The sequence below is a fragment of the Erithacus rubecula genome, assembly GCF_903797595.1.
Source record: "Erithacus rubecula genome assembly, chromosome: 2".
NCBI classification, from domain to species: Eukaryota; Metazoa; Chordata; class Aves; order Passeriformes; family Muscicapidae; genus Erithacus; species Erithacus rubecula.
In genome coordinates, this window is record NC_136685.1 from 43,729,621 (window position 1) to 43,753,106 (window position 23,486).

The window sequence follows — 23,486 nt, forward strand, 5'->3', positions numbered from 1 at the left end:
GGTGTCAGTCAGTATCCTTTTTTGTGACAAATAAAATGTCTTGGAAACAAAGTTCTGTCCTTTCTCTCCTCTGTAACATGCATGTACTCAGATGGTTTTTTGGCCAATTATTTCTCTGACTTTTGAAACAGACCTGAGCTGAAAACAGAACAGTAGCTAGTAGCTACTAGCTGAAAATGGAGTTAAAAATTACACTGCTTACTGCCTTCCTCATTCTTATAAAAATTAAAATCCCCAAAATCTGTATCATCCACTCCATTTTCATTCATTACCACAGCAATAAGGGTACAATGGTTTATAAAATGTCAAAAATATACTGGTCAGTTTTACAGTGCTTTGCTTTCACCAAATGTTCGTTCTAATTTATTTTCTAATTTCCCCCCATAATTTCTTAGGCATTTGTCCAGCCTCCCTGGCTTCTATCCACAAATGAATAATTGCTAATTATCCAACACCCTAAAATGAAGCCATACTAAGGTAAAATAAATGGGGGTTTTTGTCTTGTTCTGAGGGACTGGGTATCTATCAGATGAACTGAAGTCAACTGCAACCTCCACATCAGGTTCTGGACAGTAATTCTGGCTAATTAAAAAAGCATGACAAAGAGATGTCTTCAAAAACTTTACTATTATGTTGTTCAAATTCTTGGAACTACTAGCAGTCCTCTCAAAACTCCAGTCCTTAAATCCACCTGAACTCTGGCATTCTCAATAGGAAAGGCCATTTAAATTAATCATTTTGCAACACTATATCAGTTACCGACAGATTTAGTTACAGGCTCTCAGACAATGAGTGGGACATGAGTCCTGAACCAGGACTAGTGGAAGAAGTCACTTCTTTACTATCCTTGTGCATTGCTAAAGAAAACAAGTTTCAAACCCTTCAGCTGCATCCCAGCCTGAAGCAGCACCTGCAGGTCAATTATGGCATTGGCAGCCTTGGTCTGAATTTGGATGGACACATTGACCATGCACAGTGCTCAGTGCTATAACCCAGCATCATTTTCTGAAATTCAAGAGGATGACTGGTACAACTCAGGCCAATGCAAGATGCAGCAAGCAGGACACTCAAAATGACAATTGTTCAATCTTGCCAGAAGTATTGATCTTAATTAACTTAGCCTTAAGTGATCTGTCAGACTTCTGGGGCTCAGTTGTGTGTGTGTTTGCATATTTTAACATTTAAAAACCTAAAATCAAATCTAACACATTTATCATTGAACTAGATTATAAAAATACATCATATATTAAATATTTGGTGCCATTATTAAGTACAAAGTATAATGAAGAGCTTTGTCACTAAAATTAATGTTACTATTATTAGATATTAAAATAGTAAATATGTTGATATATTGAACTCCACAAACCTCAAAATAATACTAGTTTAAAAATATGAGTTTGACAATTTAAAAAATTGTATAAATTGGTCAAACATCTCAAATAATAAGCTTAGAATTTAGTCTGTTACCCACCTATACACTATCATTCCTTGATTCCTATTATTTAATTCCTGTTTACACACTATACAATATTTTTGTCCACTACAATTTCTAAAAAATAAAGGTACAGAACAAGAATAGCTGTAAAACCTGTCATGTCCCATTGCCCAATCCCTTCCCAATAGACTTACACTATGCAAAATTACCATATTCACTACTGAATGGCTCCTTTCTACACAATATAACCTATTTATTAGAAAACATTCTCTCAGGTTAATTAGTTACCACATAAGCCACTCACAATATAGGCTCTTTGTAAAGCAAAACAGGAAAAATATAGTGTAGTAATATATTTTTTCTCCTCTGTTATTTCTGACATATAATCAACATATCCATAGCCTGTTGATTCAGCTTCTGATTTTCACTACATAATTTACTTTTTACAAAAAATGAGATGTATCTGAGTTTGAAAGTCTGGCCTGATTTCTCATCAGGATCATTTCAATCTCACACCTCAGTGATTAGGAAACAGACTAAGAGCTAGGAGACTCAGCTTGGAGATAAGAACCTTGTAGATCCTTGGGAACTTCATTGGTTATGGCTGAGCAAGCTCTGAAAAATGACAAATTAAATACATAGCACTGATGCTCATTAGGAACTTCCATTCTGAAAGTGTGAGGGCAGTCCACAAGGATTATAGTAGGAGTATCAGAGTACTGAGGAGACAACTTGATTCCTTTAGCCAGGAAAATTGAACCTGATGTTTATCAGACAACCTGACCACGGCATCAAAAGTATCAAATAAACTTTGTTAAAGACCTTATTGAGAGCAGGTCTGATGCTTCTTGTTGACATTCAAAACCAAAAAGTCAGTCTTCAAAAATCTTTAGCCATGGAAGTCTGAGATATCATTTGTTACCACCACTGAGGACATTATCAAGTAAACTAGCTGAGATTACTATTATGTATTCAGAAATCTGTGAAAGAGACTGCTGAGAGCTGAACTTATGTGGAAAATAGCAGTGGTAATGATCATTTCACAGGGAAGTCTTGCCATTAATTTCATTTCTAACACAACCTGAATTCACTGCTTTATGTGGGCAAGGAATTAATGACAGGTGGGACTTTTTTCTGCTAACAATAGTTGCTTTCATTGAAACTTTACTGACTCTTGCCCATCCCATCATTACCATTTGGGATGGACACAAAACAGCTCACATTGCTACTGCTGCAGAGACAACATCAAGAAATCAGATGGAAGATTTTGAGAGGATGCAGTTCTCTCAAGCTCACTTAGGCTTTAGTTTTCAAGTCCATCAGTTTTCTTACCCCTTGTGCACAAGAACACTCTCTCTTGTGTTCCCTGCAATCGTAGTAATAATGAATTAAGAGGAGTGATTAATGAATAAAATTCACAATGCATGTCCTCCTGAACACACTGAGAAGGAGGATGGGCAGGGCAAGATGCAACACGGGGGTTCTGCTATTTCTGGAATACTGACTGAAGCTCTAGCTGCAGGTCTGCAGAGACTTCCAATCATGCAGCATGCAGGAACCTTACCATGAGTTGAAGATGCTGTCCACACAGGTGAAGAGAGAGGCTGCTCTTTGAGCTCAAGAGGCCTGATTCTAAAAATTATTTGCAGTCCCAACACTTTGAGGCTAAGTATTTCTAGAGTAATATTTCCCACTTACTGAATGTTAACACCTTAACCATGACAAACTGAAGGTTTTCCCAAGTTGAAAAAGTGTTTCTCACAAGATAAAAGTGTCTCTCATAAGATGAATGCTTTTGGAGAAGACACAGTAAGCAAAAAATAAGAAAGAAAAGTAAAGTGCATCTGAGAAGAAAAAATAAGAGGGAGAAATAATTTGCTCCAAAGTCAGGCTTTTACTCCTGAAAACTAACCAATAAGGGGCAAGGAAAAGAAAAGATTAGAAGAACACGGTAAAAATAGATATACTACACAGAAAAGATAGGAAGAGGGAAAAGGCTACAAAAGGTTCAATGTTAAGTGAAAACTGTTTTCACTAACATATAAGGCACTCCAGCTTAGCAGAATTATGCAGCATTCTCTTTGGTTATGCAGAGGTAAAAGGAGAAATGGGGAATGACATCTTGCTATGATTGAAGAAAAGGTCTAGTCTGAATGCCTGCAATTAAAGGCACATACTCAAAAAGAGAAATGTTTTCTTCCCTAGACGAAGGTGTCAGAGACCAGGGCTGAGAACAAACCCCATCAGTTTGGTTTCTTATGTGGCACAGAGATTCTGTGTCCATGGAAGAGCTGAATAAAAGGAAAAACAAGATTGGTGAATAGCTGTGAACAAAATGAGGAGGCTACATTCACACAAGAGAACTATTTATCCACCTTCTAACAATGGCATATCAGTTGTGTTTCATGTATGCAGGAATGTTATGGCCTGATATACACCAATGTATAGAGAACTGGAGCACTAATGTATGTGCAGTATTGCTGCAAAAAATAGGTAAGCACTTCCTCAAAGCAGATACTGTCAGAAAGAAAGAAATACAGGGAAGAATTGCTAGGAAACTAAGACAGCTGTTGCTGCTGTCCAGAGAGTTTCTGTTCTGCCACAGTGCTAAGAAAAGCTGTCAGAAAACAGATCCTTTTATGAAGTAAGAGAAGATTGGGAATAGACGGGGAAAAAATTACTTACTGCTGATTTTGTATGCTATATCAAGACAGACTGATGTGTTTTAATGCTCCAGAGATAAAGGCAAGGACTATCACTCAAAGCAGAAATAAATATTTTGTCCTTTCATCTCTACTTCTTTTAAAGGTCAAAAAAATTCTCAAATTGAACAATTAGAAGCAGGACATCAAATAAGCTATGAAAGGTTTGATAATTTTTATGGAGACACATGATAGTTACTGACATACTGATGTAAAGCTCTTTCAATTTTATATTGAAACATAGGAAAACAGAATTCCTGTCATTTCATTGGTATTATTTTTGCTTGTATATCCTATTTAAATGTAGTGTCCAAGATCATAGAAACACAGTCCTGTTCAGGTTAAAAGACCTCCAGAAGTCATCTAATCCAACACTCTGTGCAAAGCAGATCCAATTAGAACCAGATCATGTCAGAAGAAAGGTTAAGACTGCCTGGTCATGAGAATCATAACCATAATGGCAGAAGACTGATCCTCTATTTGAGGGTCAGTAAATGAAAAATCTTAGAGGCAGAGACGACTGATTGCTAATCAGGTCAAACACCACTCATTCAGATTTGCATAGCTTTACCAGCAAAAGCAAAAGCAGCTTTAGTTTAAAGGAAATGAAACCCTACCCAAGCTCTCAGTTTCCACACTCGGAGTTAAGTCTCATTTCATCTACAACTTAAAGGCTGATTCTCAAACATACACATTATCCATGGAAAACAAAAAGGGAAGGACTGCAGAGAAGCTGGTTGCCAGGGGACTGCTGCAAAACCATGCCTGCTGGCTGTGACTCATAGGCAACTACTAAAATTTATCTGCATGTCAGCAGACCTCACTGAACACCCCTAACAGTGACACACCAAGTGAACACTGGTTATTCGGGTTTAAGCGTGAGACACAAAATTCCTATTCCAGAACTCCTGAATATTTTTTAATTTGTATTACTCCTAGCATAAACAGGCAGAAAAGCTAAAATAACCCTGGAACAAAATACTTTCACCCAAGTACCCAAACCTTAGTAACATCATCCCCATTTTTAAAGAAGAGTCCTTAGCACTGCTGAGAAATAAGGTCTATTTTGCAAAACATGTTCTATTTTAATTGTAGGAAAAGAAGTTTGGGGTTTTTTTTTGTTGAAAACACACAGTATCAGATTAGAAGCTTGGTATAAATACATGAATGCATGTTTCAGGGAAGAACCATACTGCTTTCACAAAGAGGAGTTATACAGTTATGGTTGCATTCCCTTGCAAGTGTTTCTCTGTCCTATATGTTAAGCAAACCACGTAACAAATTCAATGGCTATTCTTAATTTATTTTTTTCTTCATTAATTGAAGAAATTGAACTGACCTCATAAGCAGCAGTACATACAACATCAGATATAAGATCTGTACACCAAGAAAATATAGGAAAGGCAGCTGAATCTCAACAGCTCAATCTGAGACCACGATGTTGAGTTAGAAGCTACTGTTGGGGTTTTCAGGGTCAAATAATACTTCCAGATGAAAATGCCAAATAGATATTTGGCTTGCCACCTACAAAAGCAAATTCCCCCAGATGAACCTCACAATTAAGTAAGAATTTTTAAAACAAGCAAACTAAAATAAAATAATACAACATTAATAAAAGTGACTTGGAAAGGGAGGATAGTACATGAGCAGCTAGACTGGGAAGGGTTTTTGGCAGAATTAAGCAAAATCACAGATGGTGATCATATACTGCATCCTGATAGGATATGCTCTTGGTTCACTGAAAAGTATTCAAATAGTTTTTTTCCTTTGTTGCTGCAGCTATATTAATAATGTTCATAGTTATGTGCTGTCTATTTCTGTCTCAATTCCATAATTCAGTGTCCTCAATTAAACCTTCCACCTAATGGCACCCTAATAGCTTTGAAAGGCTGCCACAACAGACTCACCATACAGCATATCATCAAACCAATAATTAAATCAATCTAATCAAATAAGCTATATCACCTGTGACTCTAAGAAAATGATGGAGCTGAAAGACTTTTTACATTGTAGATGCATATACATGTACATTTAAATATTTAATGTGTTGGTAGTTTTAGTAATGTCCTAGAGGTTGAAAAGCACTTGTAGTATTGGAAAATCAAAATGTGATCATGCTGGTTCATCTGACAACTTATTAAGTTCCTGTAACTTAAAGAAAAAAACAAGCCAGAGATCAGCCATGTCAGCAAAACTCCTTCAGAGTTTCAGAGCTCAAGAAGTATTCACTCCTCTCAAGAGCATCAAGGGTACAATTGTTGACAGAGGGAGAAGAAGGAAGAAAAATCTTTTAACTATTTTAAATACCATATAATAATTACATTTCTGGGTTACTATTTCAAAAGACAATTCTTTTTTCCTGAATGACCGCAACATGACCAAGGGTTTAATCTGAGAGAATTAAGCAACCAGTGATATATTTTTCATTGAGTCATATTCCCTATTCAAGAATTGCTGTAAGGTGAACATTTACTGACTTCATTAACTACCAGCCATCTTTTCCTGTCTTATTCCACTGGTAACAGAAATATATGGATGAAGTGCTTTAAGACATGCTGCTAAAAAGGGTTCTAGTTTTCTTTCACAGACATCCATGCTAGACACAAACAATAAAAGCACTACATTCCAGACCCAGTGACAATTTTCTACCGAGAATTTGAAAAAGTGTTTGTACTTCAAACACTGTGACTGTAAAATACATTTGTTCTATATATAGCTATTAAGACAATGTACTTACTTAGGCTACTCAGTTGTCTGATTATATTTGCCAAGGAGATATTTGTGACACATTCCAATTCATTCTTGATACCTCGGGGCAGAGCTGTGTGGCACAAGTGCCTGGGGTCTATGTTCCTTTTTACCAGCGGCATTCTGAACTGTATCAGAGGACCAGCAAACCTGTGAAGAAAATAGACACAGTACTGTTATAATTTTAACTGTAAATATTTTAAATTCAGGTTATGTCTGAAATTAAATTGACTAATCCTAACAGATAAAACCAGCTCCATAATACAGATGGAATTCATTGCATTGTGAATACCTAAATATTTTCTTCTTTGCCCAAAGAAAGATTATTTCATTCTCTCTCTTTCAATCTTTACCTGACTCAGATTCCAGTGAAGTGACAAATAATTTTTTACAGTTCTTGTGTTTTCTAAACCCCCCAACCCCCTAAAAATGACACGAAAATCTCCGTAGTACAAAACCATTAGAGAAAGATTGTGTTCTTGGTGGACTACTTCCTTATTCAGGCCAAGCAAAGTCCAACAAAAAGTCCTTTTATTGTGAGGTCAAAGTCGAAGTAGTTGTTGTCTATTACAGTCAAAAGGCAGATATGATTCATTCATTATATCATGTTACCAGCAGAAGTCACCCTTCTAATATGAACATCACTTCTAATTCATACCTAGTCAAGGCAAGAAAAGAGAAGATGTTGCCCTTCCCCCTACACTGCTACTGACAAGTAATTCAGCTAACAATGCATCTTCTAAATATCCAAGTCTCCACAGTAGACTTGTAGTGCAATATCCTCCAGGACTCAGAAATCCTACCCCTTCACACTTTTCAAATCTAAATGGTAAATACAGCAAGAGTCTTTATTAGTTTCACAGACAGCACAAGAATTGTCTCAGGCTGTGAATCCCAGGCTGGTAATTTTCTGCACCCATGACACTGATTGGAAGGAGTTTCCCAGAGGGCAAGTTACATCCCTTATCTTATTAGTGCTGCTTATTAAGACCTGCCTACTAAAATCCTTCTTCACAAAAAGCCGATTCCCTGAAATTCTGTATTTTTTCCATCATTCATCATGTAACACTCTGACAAGACTCCCACTTGAAATACATAGAATGGATACATTTAATGTTGGTTTAACTTATTCTCCCTTCTCACTGCAGAAGAGATCACACTTTCTCCAGACCAAAAGGAAAACAGGTTTTCCACAAGGCAACCCATAAGCAGTCCTAGTTCCTCAACCATCCACAAGCTGCTGGTTTCATCTGTCCTCTGCCTAGGAGTTTTACCCCAAAATATTCTCAAGATGCAGCCAGGGCTTTGTGGTGAGCCACAGGATGCACTTTCCCTCCAGTATCTATTTAGCCACTGTTATCCTTACTTGGTCAAAGCAAGTATTTTTTGCATAATAGGATAAGGTAGAGCTGAATTTTGCTGACCTAGAATGGCACAGTGAATTAGAAGAGGAAAAGGTGACTGTAAAGGAGCACTTTCACCTCGCAGACTGCTTAGATTTCTCCTCACCTCATTTCCTGGGAGTATACTCTTTCACTGAAGCCAGGGCTCATAGCTGAGGGACCCAGGTGGGATCCTTAAGTGGACCTGAGAAACATCTCTGTGTTTCCAGGACCTGATTGCATTTTGTTAATTGCATTTCAACATCATATCTACCACCCTTATTTTCTAGACAGATCAAAAACATTATATGCTTTTTATTTACTTTTATTTTTTAGAAATATCCCAAATATTTCCAGTTACAAAATACCTAAGTACTGAAATGGTAGACTTTGCATACAAACTAAATAAAATAAAAAGTGCAAATCAGAACACTGTCCCAGATAGAAGCAGTGAAAAAGTGTTCACGAACACTTAACTACAAGTTCATTATCATGATTCCCCAAAAGAAAATAAAGGAACCATTCTGTCCCTGTCAAAGAAACATAACAAACGATACATGAGAAATGTTCTACAGAAGCAATTAAATATTAATTCCAAAGTTGAGCCCTTTCTTGATTACTGCTTTAATGACAGTGTTGCATAAATATGAAGCAGACAAGTCTTTTAAAGATGGTCCAAACAAGTATATAAATAAACATTTTCACAGAAAAATTTCACACTTCCAACATTTTCTAATATCTGAATAATGCTGTTGTGGCTGTCCTACACAAACACTTAGTATAACAAAAAAAGGTAGCAGGAGGAGAAGTAAGTATGCTAAAAGGTATAGTTTTCAAACAGGAATAAACTTAGAAGAGAAACTAATGACAGATGATATAACCCATGCCTTCAAAAATATGCCTAATGTTTGAAAACTGCAAAGCCTGAAGAGAGGATATTTACCAGATTCTCACAGAAACAAACAAGGGAGGCAACAAAGGAAAACACCACTTAAACATGCTTAAAATGAAGGAAAAGGCATTTCACACAATGTTTAATAAATTGTGGAACTAATTGCCACAGAATGCTCTATACAACAAAAGTACCTGCTGGTAAATTGTCCATTATGGACATTATATTCTTTGCAGTTTGTTGCAATCACTAGAAGGTCTTGATGATTCCTTCCCAATTGTAACTAGTGATCCCAACACAGGGAGTAACAGGTGAGCTTTACTGTACTCATACAATTTCTTCAATCCTATAAAAGATGGTTTTTCCTAATGCAATTCATAACAAGAAAGCTGAAAAAAAATCTGAAATAGCTATGTTTATTATATAGTTTCAGAGCTGTGAAAGAGGAAAAAAAAAAGGCATTGTTACAATCTATTATATCCTTTAGGCAAAACGCAACACAATACACACACCTTCCCTCCCTCACATCCCCCTGCCCCAGCTCCCAAACCATGCATTACCCAAGCCACTGGGGCAGCAAAGGAAAAATTCATCCCTACATCATGAAATCCTGTTACCATGTCACTCCCAGGTAAGTCCTGGAAAGTGCTCATAACGCCAGCCAGGCAGAAGAGAGAAGCAGCTTGTCAGTGCATAAGAGGATCCCTCGGCTGAGAGGTTACATGACACCTCCTCAGAGGTTCACAGCTCTCCTCCTGTCACACGTCTCCCTCCCCTCAGCTCCGCTGATTCCCAGCTCAGAGCTCAGGGAGACAAGGCAGTCCTCAAACACAACTACCTCCTCTTCCCTGCAATTCCATGCAAATCTTTGGAGGCAGCTCCTCCGAAGTGAAGCAGCATAGTTTACACTCGCTTGACTGGAAGTACTTTACTCCAGTGATCTTAAATTCAAACTTCTCTCTACAAAGAGATGCCAATGTCTTTTGGAGAGCCACTATTGAAAACTCTTCTGCCCAATTCCCGTACATCCTTTGAAACACTCTGAATCCACTTGAGAAGCCAACTCTAATCTTCTTTGCAAAACCCTTTGCTACTTCAGCTGCACAATGGCTGGCACAAACTCATCCCCCTCACTCATGCTTCGAGTACCAGCACAGAATACAACTGTGTGCACGTAACGCCTCCCTAATGTTTTTGTTAAGCTACCATGCTTTCCTACGTGATTTTTCAGGCATTAGGTAAAATGTTCGAGTTGCTTTTCAATTAGTTCCTACTACTTAAAAAAACAGCAGAACAACGGGGCTAATGAGAACTAATTAGAATGTTTTCAGAAGAACAGCCTTAATGAGATTTGAACAAACTTCTTATCAAAAAGCAAGTGTGTTGCACAGTCCTCTTCAGCTATTAGGGGGTCTTAGGGGGTGAGTTTGCTGTCTCAGTTCTCAAGCACTGCTGGCAGTAGCTCAGAAACCTGTTCTCAGGCCACCTGCCCCCCATGCCCACATCCCTTGGCTCCAAGCAGGACAGTGTTCCCAGCTGCTGGTGCTCACAGAAAGCCCTGGGGTAGGAAACAAGCTACTATTTCCCCTTCAAAACATTCCTGCAGAAGTATTTCAGAACTGCAAGATGTGTGGAGAAATGTTACATGACTTACTAGAAGCTTGTGAAAAATCTGAAATGTCAATAGTCACAGTAACAATTCAGGTTTTCTAACAAGTACAGTAAGACGAGTAGGAATGAAAGCACAATGATAAGATGGGGAAAATGAACTAACCTGTCCAACAGTTTAACTAGAAATTAAACTACACTTAATTTTCATTTTCAGAAGACTAATGAAATTTCACAATCACATGGTTTTTATAAATGAAAGTCACTGTCTGATTAGGTTACATTTCATCCGTACTAAAATTGCCATTATTTTCCTAGCATTAATGAACGATATTGATATATTATTTTTTTCTACAACTACCTCATAATCCAGCACTGAATGCCCTTTGCTTTGCCATTTCTAGAGTATATCTTTAGACCTCAGTATTACAATACTACTTGTAATTTTCCTTTAACAATGTGCAATGTGCAACAGCAATGCCTTTCATATGCCCCATTTAATTGATCATGTTCCAGCTGCTGGCAGAACAGACCACAGTTTTAAAAGAAACGATCAATTTAACACTTCCCCCACCCACCCTAGGAAACACAAATAGAATATTTAACAGTTTTTATATTTGCTTACATAATCGTGTACTAACTGCATCTATGCCACATACAAGCTAATAAAAAAAACCTTAAATGTGTTAACAAATCTGGTAAAATCAGAATTGTATGAGTTTAAAAAAACAAACTCATTATCAAAATTTCTTTTAATTATATTACAAGATATCATAAGTCATACCAGTTGCAGAAAATCCAAAGATGAAGTTCTTATAATGCACACCTCTATAATGAAAGGAAAATGTGCAAAGAATTTGTGTTCCTTGTTTTTCTGCAGCTCTCACTGCAAGATGAAGATCAAGTACAAGTTTAAGAAGAAACAGACACCTACAGTGTGGTGTCCTTCAACAAAGTAGGCCACAACCACCTACTGCTGAGTCAACAGAACAATTTTAAAACTCTAAAGGAAATTAACATCCCTTAAAAGATACATCTTAAAACTGACAAGATGACAACTGACATCTTAAATTGGCAATTCAACAGAAATGTGTTAAAATTACAGTTTTGAAATCCTTTCTGTTGTAAACCATGTCACAGAATGGAAAACCTTCTCCTTGGAACATTTCTCTCAAATCTCAGTCTTCTGCAGCTCACTTTTAAAAAATTTTTCTAACTGCAACAAACTAGAAAGAGACTTTATTGTAACTAAAACAAAAAAAGTGAAAGAAAATAAATGTGGAATATATTACTGGAATTCGATGTTGACACCACTGCTCTTTAAGAACGAGCATAAAATGAATCACATCTAAAGACCTCCTATATTGGATGGTCTGTTTTAAAAAGTTGTTACACATTTATGGAATCATAGAATATCCTGAGCTGGATGAAATCCATCATGATCATCAAGTCCAACTCCTGGCCCTGCACAGGACACTCCAAGAACCACATTATGTGCCTAAGAGTGTTTCCAAACACTTCTTGAAATCAGACAGGCTTTGTGCTGTGACCACTTTCCTGGGGGTCCTGTGCCAGTGCACAAATGTCCTTTGGTGAAGAACCTTTTCCTGATATCCAATCTAAACCTCCCCTGACTCAGTTTCATGCTGTTTCCTTGAGTCTTGTCACTGGTCACAAGAGTTTGGTCAACCTAAGGAGCAATGTGTATAGAGGGCATAGAATAGAAGTTGATAATTTCTTTTTTAATTAAATCACAGAATCACCACTAAAATATTTCCTATTTTATTTGTAGTAATAAATATAAAAATACTGTTCCCCAAGTAATAATGGCAACAGTCTCTCAAAATGTTCTCTAAATATTCTGTTGCTGAACTGAAGATAAGATTACTCAAGGATAGATTAATATGTCAATGGGTCACTGAAGGCTCTAGCTCAATAACATTTTATAGGAAAGCGTTTGATTAGCAAGACAACATTTGATTAGTAATCAACAGATTGTGAAAACTAACCTACCTCATATAACTGTAAAATACTTTATAAATTAATTTGTGATATTTATTCTGTATTTAATATTGACTGCCTTCTGTATTGTATTGTCTGTGGCAATTAGTATCTTCCTCCTGTAGAACAATCTGTAATCATCTCAGCACATCTGTCACATCAGATAAGCAGAAAAGCAAGCACAGTCAAAAACATGGGTAGGACTTCAGTTGTACTCAATCTCTAAAGCATAATTACTGTGTTAAAAAATTATTTTTCAGCTACTACCATCCAGCCAATTTTCTCTCAGATGTGTATCACAGGACAGCAGTCTCTCCCCCATTCCTGTATGCACACCTGCACACATACCTGCACACTCATCTTTAATGTAGACAAGAAAATATTTGAAAATCAATTTGAATTTGATTAGACACTAACCACAGCCACATCTACTTCCTTGTCAAAATTTAAAAGTTTAATATTTATTCAGCAAAACAAATGAAAAAAAAGGCAATAATTTTTTACATTGGAGAAGAAAAAGCTGTATTTTAAGCCCTATGTAGCTTGTGACTACCACAAATTAGTATCATAAAAGTGAAGGCAATACTGGCAAGTTATGGGTGGAAAGAAATTGAATGATTAATAATTTGTAATCTGACTTTTAAGAGCTTTATCTGTGATAAATTAGCTTTTCAAGAAAATCTTAAATAGCCACTGTCTCTGAGATGACTCTGGTGATGGCAGTGTCAGCAGAATTCTCAGTATGGGCAACAGTGCAAAATACGACTCCAGCAGCAATGCAACAAGTTCAACCTCATTAACAGAAACAGCAGCAACATTGCAGAAGGAAGTGACATATCAGTTCATAATTACAGGGGCTATCTCAAGCTGGAGAGGAAACACCAGCATATTTTCAGTGAGTGAAACTGCAATCTGGGTCAAGTCAATGAGTTCTGTGTAACAAAATACATCATCATAGCAGGCAGCAACCACTCCCCACCCTGTGAGTCCAGCCTCAGGGCTTGCACACCATTTCCCACTCTGCTGGGGAAAATCATTTACCTTTCGACTCTGGCTACAACCTGCTCTTGAACTTTGGGCTTTCCTGTCTGGAATTCCTCCCACCTGTGTTTTGTTCAGGCTGCCTCTGGCTCCTTTTGTCCCAGTATGCAGGTAGGAGAGGTCATCACCATTTATCCTCTCTCCCTCTCCCCCTCCCAAAAAAATTCACCCTGATTACACACACAGAGCAAAAACTTAAGGTATCCTAAATACAAGGAGAGAATATTCAGGCCAATATTGGTTTCTTTTTCCCAATTCAAGTGCAAAATGCAATAGGGTAAAATAAACAGCATGTGGATTTTGCAAATCTCCTTCCCATTGCTAAGCAGAATTCCTACTAATGAAATAGAATTCAAACACAAACAATTCAGAGTGAAGCAGCTTACTGACTGTGGCTTTTCAAGACAGGTTCTTTTTACGAGGTTAAACTCAGCTTGATTTCACATAACTGAATTTTTTTTCCTTTGTTTTCACCTGTCATTTTCCAGAATATAAACAAGTACCTACTGATTTGTCAATTTATTTAGCACCAAATGTTACTTCCTTCATTTCCCACTACCTTCCCAACAGTTTCCATCTTTCTGTGGTGTCTTTTGAGTCATTCATGTCAACTTTAACAAATCTGCAGCAAAAGCAAAAACAAAAACCAAAAAAACCAACAAAATTCAGCCATCATTACTGCAGTTGTCTTGCTAATACCTGTAAAAATATCCTGTTCATCTTAATAAAGAAGTTATTTAAATCAAATTGCTCTTGGAAAAATAAAAAAAATTAAAAACAAATTAAGTTCAACACTACCCACTCTGAACAGCAGGACTGCTGGGGGCAATAAGGCACTAAGCCAGTTACACTTCTGGCATACAGACAAAATTCAGTGAACTAAGCTAGATGTTACACTGTTTAGCATGTCTACAGCAAGAAACATTTAGACTTACAAATTTCATTCACATTAAATATGTTAAGCAGAAATAGAAATAAGAAAATTATGATTACTTTTTTTTTGTATTACAGCTTACTTCCAAAATACATATAACATAAAAAACCACAGAACACACACACACTAAAATTTCTGATTAAAAACCTTTCCCAGGTCTAGTAAAAAAATAAAATAATGTCACTAAGGATTTCCAGATGTTAGATGTGAATTTATTAGTATTTAGCCTTGGTTTTTCTTATAATTCTACTTCTTAGAATCAGAAACTAAAACTTTTGTTACAGGTATGTTGACCCAATCCCTTCATGGCATCTCATATTTTAGATTTACACAAACAGTAAATAATCAGAAACTGGATAGAATAGAATTGTATTCTTCAAATCCAAATCCTAAAGGCACAAAATACTAATCACCAATTTCTTTCCTTCCAATATAGAACTAAATTACAGTGAAGACTTGTAATATCAATCCAGTGAATAGTTCACAAAAAAGATGAGAATCATTATACCCAAACAGGCACAAGCTGCAATGACAGTTTATAAAAACAAGCAAACAAACAAAAAAACCCCCAAGTGTTCATATATTAATGGAGAAATATTTAAGTCATACAGAACCACAACTCACTTCATTGTTAAGATAGTAATCAAGAAAAAATAATGACTTCATGCACTTGTATTTCTAATAAACTTTCTGAAGAAAATAATTTTAAAAATATGAAGCATATGCACAACATATTTGCATAACACACATGTACAGACACAGATGGCTACCTTGAAATAGAAATATTTTAAATTATTACATGTCAAATTTGAAAAAGAGTTTCAAAATTTTTTTATCAGCACTACTAAATATTATTCAGAGTAGCCTGTACTCATAAATTTTCTCCTAGTGAGCTCCTGTCAGGTCATTTGATTAATAACAATTTTGGAAGTATCCTGGGTTCTAATTTAGGTACAGCCAAGAATGTTTAAATTAATTTTTGATTACAAATTTTCTTCTTTCCCCCAAAGGCTAAAAATGTATTGAAGCATAATATAGCATGGAACTTGAAATTGCTTTTTGAGACCTATGTCTTATCTGATGACATTTTTCCTCTCTGCATTAATCTAGTCTTCCTGTTAACAGTTTCTATGTATAGTGTATAACACAAAAGCCCTATGATGGATTGCAACAAAAGCTCTTTATTATAGTCTTGACAGAGACAGATAACGAATCCAGTGCTAATTTAAAATCAAAACCTTAGTACCAGAACTAAAGGTAACATTCTGTGGTTTAAGTATATCTTATAATAACATGCTAGCTTTGAAAATTTTCTACAATTTTCCTTGAAAATTTAATATTCCATACATTGATAGTTACCTTTGTTACACAGTCCTTTCCCAGTCCAGGATAAGACCTATTACAAGCACATGTGAATTTCATAACAATCTTACAAAACCCACCAAACGCAGATAAAAATCAATGCCAATATCTGTGCACGGATACAACCGCCCTCCTTTGAACGGACAGTATTTTGCAGCAGCCAGGTATAAATATTGAAAGGAAAGGTACCTGAGCTTCCTGGCAGGTGCCGGGGGGGTGAGGCTGAACTGCTGCGCTCCCCATGGGCACCAGGTCCGGCCAACTTCCAGAGCTCCCCACTCCCAGCCCGCCGGGGCTCTGCGGAGCGCAGCCAGCACCTCCCACGCTGCCCCTTCCAAACGGGCTGGCTTTGCACCCAGGCATTAGAATTCAGCACACAGTGCCCTGCCCCGACAACAGGGCTGTGCTTACAAAGGGAACGCAGACACGCTCCCCCCGCTGACCAAACTGCCCTTTCTCCCCAGACACAAGTGGAGAACCCCCTGAAGGCAAAGCCATTAGCAAGCAATTATTCCTTTGGTACCAAGCTACAACGGGTAAATATTACATTGTGATGTGCCAAAAATGAAAGAAATTAGTTGCTGTGCATCGGTAAGGAAAGGAAGGAAGGGGAATACCAGAGTCTGGATATTGTGTTGATCTTACTGATGAATCTGAGAAAGAAATTGCATATTAATCAAATAATAAATGACATTGAGAATCTACAGTAGTAATTAGACCAATGTACAGAGGGTTGTTACTAAGAAACATCACACAAGGCAGGAGCTACTTACACATATATAGTTCCTGTACAGTAATTCAGCAGTGATTCCTGTACACATATACAGCTCCTGTATATTAATTCAGCAGTGATGCATACTATATTAGCTAGTACTTCCTTACTAAACTATGGAACAGGTGTCAACCATGCCTATCAACAGTTTTTCATGCCTCACAACATTATTTGAGATTTGAAGAAGTGATGTTAGCACTGCAAGAGCCACAAAGGAGTTATGTATTTAGGAATGAAATCTTCCCTGCACTTTATGCTATGACACCAAGTGCCTAAATGCATTTTGTGCTTAGATACCAAACCCACAAATGAGAGATTATTTGGTTTGATTTTTTTTTTCACAGTTTCAAAGAAAGAATTAAGATAAACCAACTATCAAGTGGGATATAAAGATGTGTAATAATCATCTTATTACTACTAGCTGAGCTGCTTTGTAGATGAATGCCCCCCTTGTGAACAATGAAATTCCTGAGAAGAGGATTTGTTGCAAAAAAGTCAATGCAGAGAAACATTTTTTCCCCATCTACTGCCATTTATGTTACTTAAAATGTTTGAAGAGCCATGCTGCAGAAAAAAGGTATTAACATCTACAGAGAAGTTGGTTAGTTTTGAACTGAAATGTTACTAAATATTCCACAGTCCAGAAACACTGATGACGATTAAATAATGATTTATATTATTATAATATATAGAATATAAAAATAAATATTATTTTAATAATTATTTATACTGTGGCAGGCTAGAAACAGATCATTACATCCTTCACTTGGTGTAACAAAACTCCCCACTGAAGTGAGTTAAAGACTTGCTAAGTAAAGACTGGAGGACTCAGATGTACCTGTTTTCTATACAGTGAAGTGCTGTTTGGGACAATAATTTTTCCATTCAAATATCTTCATTTTAAATAGGGTATTTCCAGTAATTTCTTGGGCAACCTCTTACAATCTACTACATATCATACATACAAAAATGTGACAAATTCTCCCTCTTTCCCTCCAAGCTTTGTTTGCCTATAATTTCAGATTGCATACATTCTTATTTCTCATTGTTTGTAAAGTTCAGGTATTTATGTCACACCTTTTCTGTGCTAGCAATTCTACTAATTTACAAATTTCTGTTCTTATTTAGCAGAAAGAACAAAATTGAGGGGTCCAAATGAGGACCATAGAGGGGGATCAGAGGGATGGAGCACCTCTGCTATAAAGACAGGATTTATACCACATTCCAGTATCTAAAGGAAGCTGCAAGAGGAACTTTTTACAAGGGTACATAGTGATAGGAGAAGGAAGAATGGCTTTATACTGAAAGAGTTATAGTTAAATAGATACTTGTTTAGATTAGACATCAGGAAGAAATTCTTTAGTGTGAGGGTGTGGAGGCACTGGGATAGGTTGCCCAGAGAAGCTGTGGATGCCTTATTCCTGGGAGTGTTCAAGAGCAGGCTGGATGGGGCTCCAAAAAACACAATTTAGGGGAAGGTGTGGAACTAGTTTATCTTCAGAGGTCCTCTCCGGTACAAATAATCTTATGTTCTATGAATACTTCTAATTATGACATTATTTGTTGCTATTGCCTAACTCTAAATTTGCATCTGCATAAATTCCATCTTGCAAATTCTTTTTATCCTCCAATTAAGTTTCTTGTTTAGATGTCCTTTGAAAGCTGAGGTCTGAGTTCGAGACTCTCAAACTCCTGTTCCTTTAAGTAGATATTCTGGAATGAAATGAGATTCTTTACAGGATGACATTTAGAACTTGCAATAGAAAGTTTTTTTCTACTAGCCTAACTTATATAACTTCCAGTGAATAAGTAAATTTTTACACAAAATCAAGAAAACTAGTCATGCCAATATTCATTGAGAAGAAGTGTGAGCTATTTGCCCTTCTATCATAAGACCAATGAAAGATTATATAAAAGAATCAGTACACATTTAGTAAATTCATGTAGCAAGTAGGGATTACATGCAAGAAGGTTTTCAAATGTGCTGTATTTTAATTAATTTTAATATTTAGTAGTTTCTGCAAGCCATAATTTAAGCACCTTAAAATATCATCTAAGGAAAATCTTATTTTTAGACAAAATTAGATTTCCTTGTAATTCTGTAAGCAGCATTTAAAGTCCTCATATTTACCTAAGTATTTTCCCCTAAATTTAAATACTCAAGTTAATTATAGCCAGCATTTCTTTTCATGCCTGAGTTTGAGAAGTATACTTGCCATGGAATGAATAAATATTGATGAGAAAACTATTTTTTTTTTTTTTTGGTGAAGATTAGAACAAATTAAAGCTAGTCCTCTCAATGCTTTTGTGTCATGGTTGATTGTGAGCTTTAACTAAAGCTGTTCCCATAATTGGGATATCTGTAGAATGCCTTCCCTCTCTGGTTTCCTTGAACTATTTACATGTAAACTAACACTGTCACCTTTCCATTGCCCGAAACATTTGCAAAGACATACATTTTAACAATACATACAGGAGCTCAACAATGTTTCAAATATCTGTTCTCTATGAAGTTTCTCTTAAATTTGACAGTCACTTAAAAATATTGAGATGAAATAGGAACCAGACAAACAAAGAATGACTGTATTCACCTTCTTTTACTTGACTCTGGGTTTTGAAATTTGATTTTTAAATTTTTTAAGTTGGTTTTGTGCTATGCATCAAACAATCATTACTTAAAGCTACCAGCTTAAATAACTGAAGGCACAAACAAGGAAGAACATTTCGAAATTCACACATCCTTGTACTTCATGATTTGGGCTTGGAGATACAAATTCCATTCAAATGAAACCCACGGTCGGCAAACTGAAGAAGCCATCTCAGTTTCAAGCACAGAGAAACATGTCCCATTTGGAAGCTTTTCAAAGGAACTTCACCGGGTCAAAGAGTGTTTTCAGTTGTGCATTCACCTTACATCACTCCCTAGCAGAGACAGTAAAGGTCCACCTTCATGGCTTATGGCATCAACAGCATTAAGTCACTCAGAGCAAAAAACCTGCAGGTATGTATTTATCAAGGAAAAGAAGGTGCTCTTAGTCTGCAGGGAAAACATCCTCAGGGCCATTACATGTGATAATCATAACACCTTCTATGATAAGGGAAACAGATCTCTGTTTGCTTCTTCAAGGGAGTCAAGGGACCACATACAGAAAAAGAAGGTAAATCTGTTTATTTTTGATACAATACAGCAAAAAGATTAGCCAAGCCAGCCACAAGGAAGGGCAGATCTAGTAAGGGATTTAATAAAGTTGGCTCTTTCTCTCTTAACAAATATTTAGCAGAGAGCAGATAGTGAAAGAATAGGGATGTAGAAATGAGATTATCTTCAGCTACCTCTACAGGGAGCTCTGAAAAGATAGCTTGGAATTGTTAGACTTTGAACTAGTACATATAATTATCAAGTAATAAAGATGCCTCAAAGGTAGATAATGTAAGAACTCAATAATTTCAGTAATTCCTTTTGCAATTAAGATATGCTAACTGTAGAAATTCAGAGAATTTAGGACAATATTAGACAAGAACTCTATAAAATGCTACTTATCAAATATTGGTGCTGTGATCAAAATACTGGTTTCAAACATAGGAAAAGATAGGAAATGGACATGTCTGTGAAGACACTGACAGAGTAGTCGCTTCAGCTGCCTCTGAGGACAGCAGCTGGAAATCATCACAGCTAGCTCAGTGTAGGAGATTCCACAGAATGCCCAGAAATCAAATCACAGATGCCTAAAAAGAGCAACCATTTCATTCACTTTTTTCTCTTTTTTAACTAAGGACATACAGAACAAACAGGAAATCAAAAAGGTCTCCCTGTGCTTCAGGTTAGTGTTCTGTGGCTTAATGCTTTTGATTACTGCAGTAAGGGAGGCATTAATTCATTCCTCTTCATCTTGTGTCCATCTTTTAATCAGTCTTTCCATTTCTTGAGTGACTTCTTCAAACATCAGGCTATTGTTCAGGAAGCAAGAATCATCCTGCCTTTGGTGCCTGTGCTTCAGGTTAGCTCCATCTTTGAAGCACAGGCACCAAAGGCAGGATGATTCTTGCTTCCTGAACAATAGCCTGATGTTTGAAGAAGTCACTCAAGAAATGGAAAGACTGATTAAAAGATGGACACAAGATGAAGAGGAATGAATTAATGCCTCCCTTACTGCAGTAATCAAAAGCATTAAGCCACAGAACACTTTTGTGTGAAGGCACTTGAAACCAAGCAAGCAAACAAGGAAGTAAAATCTTATCTAGAAACTGGGATATTAGCTGCAAGTGGTAGAACTTAGCTTCCAGATCTTAATACCAGAAAATAATTATGTATTTAAAACTTATTTATTTATTTATATATTGTCATTAGGTAAAACCAGTTTCAGATTAATTGACCAGAACATTAGATACATGCCCTTACAGTTTGATGTCCTGGTCACTTGAAAAGCATTTTTCCATTTTTCCTCTATAACTCAGATCTTTCTTCCCTAGAAAGGGGAAGATATAGGTTTAAATCATCTGTCTTGAGTGCTGTACCCATATTTTTCAGTGCTCTAACACAGCATAACCAAACAAATGTTCTATCAGTCAGAGACAGTAATGACCACTCTCAGATGAAATGAAATCAGTCATAGACCAAATCCCTAACTTTTCAAGCTTCTCCTGGGAATAAAAGAATTCAGGAAGCTACCCACATACCTAGATAAATTAAGCACTTCTAAGCATGTGTGGCTGACTTAAATTAAATGTCTCAATTAGGCAGGGAGGAACTTAATATATTTATAAACAACATAAGCAGGCTTGGAAAATAAACAGATGTAACTATTAGTAATGTGTATATTTTGGGTAGGATATGTCATGCTTAAACCACAAATCTAATCCTATGTAATGCAAAAGACAATGCTAACTAAACTAATCAAAGCTCCACCTTACATCTTGTTACAACCTTGACACTAATATTAAATTAAGTACAATTCACAATATGCCAATTCCATTCTAGATTAATAATTAATATTAATTTTTCCCCATTTTAGAAGTGTTCTTCACTTACCAGTTCGCTTTAAAAATCCTGTCTCTCCAACCGTAGTTTGATGCTTTATTACCTTTCCTATTTTACATAACCAAAACATATTATAAGTGAATTTATGTTCATTAAAACCAAGAAACAGTATGCCTCTCTGAGGGAAGACAAGTTGTGTAGTCAAGGAAGTTCAGAACATTTTTATTAAAATGTGAACTATGTTTCAGGTCAGGAGGTGTTCTTTGGATATTGATTCAGGTTACTTCATTAACTTACAGATAAGAAAACTGTCCAGGAGTCTGGAATTAGTACATTGAAACACCAGTCAGGAACCCACACAATTTGAAGACATCCCAGCAAAAGAATGGATGTGGAATTAAACATGGGATTCAGCATAAGGATGGGCTGTTACATGGCACAGAATAGCTGAGTCACTAGTGTATGGGAACAGGATATAGGCTTGGAGGTGTTCAAAAGACATGCAGATGTGGCACTTGGGGACATGGTTTAGTGATGGCCTTGGCACTGTAAGGCTACTGATTGGATTCCATGATCTTAAAAGTATTTTGGATTAAAATTATTCTATGATTCAAACAAATCTTCATGGGAATATTCACCTAACAAATTCAGATAGTATTTTTATAAGTAAAACTAGCAAAATTAATTAATAAGAAAATATTTCTATGTAGCAAAATCCTGATTTCAATGATAGTACAGAATATTTTTATACCACTGAAATTCTTAACAACAAATTTTAAATAATAAAAAGATCTAAATTTCTATTTTTCCCAATAAATGATATAAATAAAAAATTGTAAATAAAATTCTTGCCTTTCGCTATATAGCACAATGACAGATCCAATCAAATAATAATAGTCTACTTGGTTATTCCTGGCTATTCTGCAATCAAAACCTTTATCAAAAGACCAGAAAATACAAAGTAGGAAAGTAAAATTTTGCTAAAAAAAAAAGAAAAAAAAAATCTGAAATAAATTAATGCTTCTGAATGAAACAAGTAAAAGCTAAAGCAGCCACCAAATGTCATTTATATTACTTGCAGATCAATGCTACAAGAGACATGTCTATGCACATAATAGAGTAGATAATGAGTTCCTGCTAATAGTCTGGAGATGCTCTGCATCAGCAAGCAGGAGAGAATACCACACTGGTGAGAAAACCGATGCTGATGTTTATTCACTAAGATAACACAGTTTTATATTTATATATGGATGCAATAAAAGGTCCCAAAGACAAGGTTTAAAAAAGAAAACCTAAATTGGATTGGCATAATACAATTTCTGCACACTTCTGAAAAACCACAGCAACTTTATCTGTTTTTATAACCCATAACCTCAGTTTGGCAGTTTTCCCAAGGACCTAGATTCTCCTGTGGTGAAAAATACTACCAGAACTCATTGCTGAGCCCAGATTAAAAAGGCTAACAAAATTACCAGAGTTGATAATTTATATTTAACTCACATGGCAACTCCTACATGCTGGGAGTTCCACAAGAACTCAGATGATCATTGCCATGTACATGTTTAGATGAACTAAGATTGATCTTGCATGGCAACTCCTACATGCTGGAGTTATTCTATGAGTGTTGAGAT

At 36.3% G+C, this 23,486-nt stretch overlaps 1 protein-coding gene across 6 annotated transcripts in view; it reads right to left on the bottom strand.

The window, feature by feature from the left end:
• The window catches only part of WASF1 (WASP family member 1), an 86,827-nt gene that overhangs the window by 21,262 nt on the left and 42,079 nt on the right, over window positions 1–23,486 (bottom strand). For all 6 annotated transcript variants that reach the window (XM_079298729.1, XM_079298728.1, XM_079298726.1 and 3 more), the window contains exon 2: window positions 6,875–7,035. In XM_079298729.1, the coding sequence (XP_079154855.1) occupies window positions 6,875–7,007 (133 nt within the window). In that variant the 5' untranslated portion in view covers window positions 7,008–7,035. The remainder of the gene's footprint in view (window positions 1–6,874; window positions 7,036–23,486) is intronic.